The following is a 6,873-nucleotide window of genomic DNA, read 5'->3' on the forward strand; positions in this document are numbered from 1 at the left end:
TGACTAAGGCATCATTTTAATGTCATCTAAATCTCACTATATGCCCTAGCTCTCTGGTTATGGTGAAATATGAAAAAGTATTGGCATATTGAAGGTGTCATTCAGTGGTAGTTTGAAAAACTTGGTGTTGTGGGTTGAACTGTGTCTTGCCCCATGCAAATTCATATGTTGAAGTCCTAATCCCCAACATCTCAGAATGTGACTATATTTGGAGAGAGGCCCTTTACAGAGGTAAAATGAGGTCATTAGGATGGGTCCTAATCCAGTATAACTGGTGTCCTTAGAAGAAGGGGAAATTTGGAGGCAGACTCACGTAGAGGGAAGATGATGTGAAGAGACACAGGGAGGAGGCCATCTGTGCTAAGGAGAGAGCCCTGGAACCTCTTCTCCCTCACAGTCCCGGAAGGAACCACCCCTGCTGAAACCTGGACCTTAGACCTCTGGATTTCAGAACTGTGAGACACACGTTTCTGTGGTCTGAGCCACCCCATCTATAGGACTTTCTACAGCAGCTCTCAAGAACTAATATACTTGGGAGCCAGGTTGGGAAAACCTTTTGAAAGGCAGACAGACTCTGTAGATAGGAGTGGGGCTACCACACCGTGCAATATTTGAAATAGTCAACTGTGACTGACTGCACTGTTCAAAGACTAACAACAACATTTGCTTGGGCAGGGAGCTCCTAAACGTTCATCAGCACAATGTGCTATTCATGTGTGTAGAGGACTTCTGGTTTCATTCCACTTTTTAAAAATAAGGAAATTTGGGTAGGGTTTTCGTGACCTGAGTGAGCAGGGTCACACGGAGATCAGGTGAGTGGTAAAGTTGGAATACATTTGTAGCTTCCTGGTTAGTAGTCTTAGTGGTCTATTGATGGGAATCTTCTGATTCTCAATAAGAAGTGGTTATTGTTAGAGGCAGAGGATTTTTTTTCAGTACTAAAATACTTAGCGCAGTGCCTGGCACATGGTAGATGCTAAAATTGTAACTATTGCTATTAGTGACCAACTCTGGAAAAGGACTGCTTAAGTAAGCAGTCAGTTGAGCTCTGCCCCCATGAAATTTATATATTATTGGTGCTTAATAAAGTATTTTTATTTTATTTATTATTTTAATTTTTTGAGACCGAGTCTCACTCTGTCACCCCAACTGGAGTACAGTGGCATGATCTCAGCTCACTGCAACCTCTGCTTTCCGGATTTAAGTGATTCTCCTGCCTCAATCTCCCAAGTAGCTGGGACTACAGGTGCCCACCACCACACCTGGCTACGTTTTGTATTTTTAGTAGAGATGGGGTTTCACCATGTTGGCCAGGCTGGTCTCAAACTCCTGATCTCAAATGATCTGCCCACCTCGGCCTCCCAAAGTGCTGGGATTACAGGCATGAGCCACCACACCCGGCCCATCAATAAAGTATTTTTAATATTAGGTCTGAGTGTGCTGCCTTGAGCAGTCTATTTACAACATTATTAACTTTGCACAACATTATTCATAAATCATCTCTGAAAAGACTCAACACAACATATTTCTATAACAAATCAGAAGCATGTATGATATTTTATTTTAAAAAGTTGATGAAATAAGGAAAATTGAAGTCCAGCATCTCAAAGATACTGGATAAATATCTTAATAATTGAGCAGTAAAGTTCTAATACATTACAAACATTTTACCATTATGTTTGCCAATAATTAAGCAAAGTGAGCATCATAAGAATGAGATGATATGTAAAATTACTGGAAAGTTTAATTCACTAGAAATGAGAAATTTTACATTTATTATATTATCCTTTATTTGTGTACTAAATTTTTCTGGCAGAATGACTGCTTGCTGACAAGAAAGTGGCTTAAAGTAGGTTCTTTTTTATGGTTTTGCAAATTCTGGAGAACAGAGACTGCTTCTTCCTAAACAAGATCTCCAGTCTTGCTATTAGTCTAGAATAGTGAATATATATTCAATAAATGCTTGTTGAGTGAACCAATATGTGAATGATTTTCTTGGTGGATTTCTATTAATCGAGGGAAAGGAAGGAACATGTCAATAAAAAAATGAACATTTTTACTTTCAAATAAGGAAGGCAATTTATTGTAGTGAAATTACTTTGAGGTTTTATATATGACCCCCAATGCATATATAAAATCATTTACCTCCACACTATAGGATAGGACATCATGAACTACAAAGAAACTCAAAGTGCTGTAGATGAGTTAATATTGATATAATACATTTTTATTAATTTACCCAAATTTAATTGGATGATTGAAAGGCCAGGTTGAAGTGTTTTTCATGAGTTTTGCTATGACCTCTGCTTTTGCTGGAGTTTTTAATGCCTTTGATGGCTCCAGACGCTCAACTCTGTTCCTTGCAGTCTGTTCCTTTCGTCTATGGTGGTGATTAGTTACTGCAAGGCTGCTTATGTGGAGTAATATATAGTTTACTCTGGTATACAGTAAACTTACCATGAGTTTAAACACTTCTCCCTAAATGGAGTTTGTGGAAAATGTGAAAACTGTCATGACATTTGAGGCCACATTATAAAAGCGAAGATAATTTTTAAACACTAACCAAGAGAAAAGTGCCCCAGGAAGCGAGGAACAGCAATGTACTTCACTGCAAATCCACAAATGTATGCAGGGATTATTAGACATTCTTTGCACCTAACACCTTATCTATAATACATTTTATACATTTGTTACATATTGCACAAATCCGGGTACACACAGACTATCTGATGCACCACGGCCATGGTGTAGCTATCCTCACTGAGGAGGGCTTTGCACAACGTTCTAAAGGAGCTTATTCAAGACCTTTTAAAACCACAATCTAAAGGCAGTTCTTTACAAGTCTCATATTTACAGATAGCACAAGCTATGGCATGGTGTATGGCCTCCCTCCTAAATATACGATTCTTTGGCATATTGGAACTGGTCAGCCTCAAAGACCGGCTGGCTACATCGTCGCATGAGACAGTCCCGCTTATTCCTCTGCATGGACTCAGAGATGGTCCTCAGCGGGAGGAGCTCAGGTCTCCCTGGGCCAGACACGTGCCCCAGAGAGTCCCAAGAAGCATGGATAGTTCTGCTCTGTTTCCATCGCTCAGGCAGGGGAGAGAGTTCGTGGCCAGGGAGCGGCTCTTTGCTGTCCCTGTGTCTTGAGTCCCCTGCGTGGTGAGCTGGTGGAAGAGGGGGTAGGAGGGAGTCGACCTCCAGCATCCTTGCCCTCATGCTCCGCACGGTCATGCTCCCCACGGTCTGGCTCCCGTAGGCCGCAAGTCGGGCTGCAGGGCCCTGCATGGCCTCTTCATAAGAGGGTGGGCTTCCAGGCCTCTCCCAGTCAGCTCCCTGGAACACATCATCCACCGAGAGGGCGTGGGGTCTCAGGCAGAAGCCGCGGGTTGTTTGATTGTGGGTTTCAGACCCATTTTCCTGCACGATTCGGCCGGCAAGCTGGCTTTCCTTTCTAACACCCCTTGGGACTTGGTCCCTGGTAAAGTCTTGCGATTTCCCAGACCCTGTGCTGAGGTTTCTGGTCAACACTTTTTTGTGAGGGGCAAAGGAGAAAGACATGGAGTGCTTTTTAATTTCTCTGCTGGGCTTGCCTTTTTCTGTCTTTGTGGTGAAAGACTGATGTCTGCTGAAGAAATTTCTTTTGGGACTGGAAGGAGAAGCCACAGGCGAGCTGTCAGAGGACGCGTCCAGCGAGCTGCTGGAGAAGGCTTTGGGAACCAGTACCCTTGGGAGCACCGAACCCGGGGTCAAGTTCTTGATCTTCAGGTCCACTGGCCTCTTGGTTTTGCCTTGCACTGCAGGGAAGACCTCCTCTGGAAATGGGTCTTCAGCCTCCTCCCTTTCCAAACGAGAGCCTACCCGGGGCACGTGGAAGTCCCCTTCACTCTTTGTTAGTGTTTGGTTTGTCACCTGGCTCTCAAGGCACTCCTGGGAGGATGGCATGCTGGGCTCTGAGTACCTCCTATCGGGCTGTGCGAGGGAGCTTTTCAGCCTGGCCACGGTGCTCACAATGGGCTCTGGGCTGACCTCTCGGGCATCCTGTGGGCCCCCACTATCAAAGCCAGCAGCTGTGGCCATGGGCACCTGGGGCTGCCTGCTGGGAGAGCTGATGCCACTGCTGCTGTTGGATTCCACATCAGGATCATTGCTGTCGTAGGCTGAGTCATTCTGCAGGGTCGACACATCTGGGGGAAGTCAAGGAGCAGTTGAACATTTGTTTGGGTTTATTTATTTATTTGTATTTGTATTTTTTTTTTTTTTTTTGAGACAGAGTCTCGCTTTGTTGCCCAGGCTGGAGTGCAGTGATGTGATCTCGGCTTACTACAACCTCCTCCTCCTGGGTTCAAGCAGTTCTCCTGCCTCAGCCTCCAGAATAGCTGGGATTACAGGCGCCCGCCACCATGCCTGGCTATTTTTTCTATTTTTAGTAGAGAGGGGGTTTCACCATGTTAGCTAGGCTGGTTTCGAACTCCTGATCTCAGGTGATATGCTTGCCTTGGCCTCCCAAAGTGCTAGGATTACAGGCGTGAGCCACCACGCATGGCCATTCAGGTTCTTTTAGAAATGAACTTTGCTAAAGTTCACCCTGCTCATACCAATCAGAGCACTAGGTGATTTATTAGCAGAACTACTTAGGGGCTTGATATGATAAGAAATGTACCATATGAAAAGTTTGTTTCTTTCTGAATTTATTCTGAGATCAGAAGAAAAATAGGGAAAGGAAATGAGTAAAGGAGAGAGGAAGGAGAGAAAGAGAGGAGAGAATAAGAAAAGAGAGAACAGCATTTCACTGCAAATTTATTGACCTTAATTTTTAAAACTGCTCCTTTTACTGGACCCATTTCCATTGTAATGGAGTCGTATCCCATGAAGTGGAAACAAAAGTTTCTCACCCAACTCCAGAGCTAAAGGTGACTTAGTGAAATCAGCAGTGATTTGCGATAAACACTGGGAAGGGGCAAAGACTATCTGCGGTCTGAGAGGCGCTGCAGGAAAAGCCCGGAGCAGGGTTTTCATGTTTAATGACTTCCTAATGGACTGGAGTCTAGTCTGACTTGGGGATTTGTGAAGGTACCTTCTGCCTCATATATCAGAGATGCTTTACATGACTGGCAGACTGGCATGAACTTTTCCCTACAATCGTAATCAAATGATAGCACATTCCATACCTGAACTGTCAGTGTGCTCCAGGGAGTCAACAGAAGTGATACTGGAATGCACTGGAATGTTCTCCCCAAATATTTCAAAGCAGTTATCAATGAGGAATTCCACCAGTGTCTTCACCTGTGAGGAAAAGTAAGCAATTTGTCAGCTTGAAGACTTTTTTTTTTTTTTTTAAAGGGAGGTGAGGAAGAATGGGGACACAGTGGAGTCACGTGCCAGAATGAGAATTTGAGATCTTTATGTGTCTGAAAAGAGCATACAGAAATTTGGTAACAATCAGATACTTTTTATTTTTGTGAGACAGGCTCTCACTCTGTCGCCAGGCTGGAGTGCAGTGGCGCGATCTCGGCTCACTGCAACCACCACTTCCCGGGCTCAACCAATTCTCCTGCCTCCGCCTTCCGAGTAGCTGGGACTACAGGCATGTGCCACCAGGCCCAGCTAATTTTTTCTATTTTTAGTGGAGATGGGATTTTGTCATGTTGCCCAGGCTGGTCTCAAACTCCTGAGCTCAGGCAATTCGCCTGCCTCGGCCTCCCAAAATGCTGAGATTACAGATGTGAGCCACCATGCCAACAATCATATACATTAAAGTTAGATACTCATTGGTGTTTTGAGACAAGCATTTTAAATTTAAGAACATACAAAAAATTAAAGTATTAGTAAAATTTTCATTTAAGTAAGTAGTTTCTGAGATCGATAGACTGCTAGACTGTGGCGTACAAAACACAAAAACAAAAGGGCTTTTTTATATCGGGAGAGAGTGATGTAAACACTCGCAGCACTCATCTGTGTCACAGATGACAGAAGACACAGATTTATTCAGTTTCATTAGATACATGTATCTGAGGGAGTGGAAATATGACAAAAGCATTTTGCAGTTTATATTTTCACTGTGATGCTGAGTCAGTTGGAGACATTCAGAAGCATTTTATTGCCTGGATTTGGCAAACAGATGCTGAGATCATAAGTTGGGGATTTCTCATCAGTAACCAGAACAAACCTTGTTGTTCAGGTCCTTCTGGGCTTCAAATGACAGACACTGGTCGTTCTCCAGGGTGAGCATGTTGGGTCCAATGCAGATGGCCAGGTTGCTGGAGTCCATCCTGTTGACCTCAGAGTTCTTGCTGATGAGGTGCAGCACATAGACCAAGTGCTTGAGCAGCAGGAGGTTGGGCCGGGGGAGCTTATCTGCAACCCTGGAATAAAGTGAAGGGATGTTAGTTTTCAAAAAGGCTAATGGTCTTCAGTGTAGCAAACTGAGAGTTTCTGCCGAAACCAGACTTCCTTTAAAATGAGGAAGGTGCATTTTCACAAGTATTATTGTGAAATGCTCATTCAGACACTTCCAGTGGCAACTGACACAGAGTGAGGCTGGTTAACCGCAAGGTCTTGAGGAGCTAAGAAACTGGCCTTTATAATTGGGACACCAATAACCCAGCCCTTTATTATTTATACAGAGCTTAAATTATGAAGCCAATCTGCATTAAAGACCAGAGTTTGCCTTTATATTTAGAAAATAGTTTTGCTGAGTAATCATTTAGCTGTGTAGAATTTCTTTCTGTTTCTAACACGGCTAGACTGGTTTTCTTACCTTAAAACAAAAATAAACTATAATCACCAAACGAAGATGACACATTTTTACAAAATTCTGAGAAATCTTTATGAAGACTAAATCAGTTTCTTTTTTTTTTTTTTTTTTTT

General features: G+C 43.3%; 1 protein-coding gene across 1 annotated transcript in view; it reads right to left on the bottom strand.

The window, feature by feature from the left end:
* Nucleotides 1–1,538: 1,538 nt before the first annotated feature.
* The window catches only part of TAGAP (T cell activation RhoGTPase activating protein), an 11,239-nt gene continuing 5,904 nt past the window's right edge, over nt 1,539–6,873 (bottom strand). The window contains exons 8-10 of the mRNA XM_017889662.1: nt 6,173–6,368; nt 5,175–5,289; nt 1,539–4,190 (exon numbers count right to left, since the gene is read on the bottom strand). Coding sequence (XP_017745151.1) covers nt 2,893–4,190; nt 5,175–5,289; nt 6,173–6,368 — 1,609 coding nt within the window. The 3' untranslated portion in view covers nt 1,539–2,892. The remainder of the gene's footprint in view (nt 4,191–5,174; nt 5,290–6,172; nt 6,369–6,873) is intronic.

This window comes from Rhinopithecus bieti, unplaced genomic scaffold (assembly GCF_001698545.2).
Source record: "Rhinopithecus bieti isolate Rb0 unplaced genomic scaffold, ASM169854v2 scaffold_18548, whole genome shotgun sequence".
Lineage (NCBI taxonomy): Eukaryota > Metazoa > Chordata > Mammalia > Primates > Cercopithecidae > Rhinopithecus > Rhinopithecus bieti.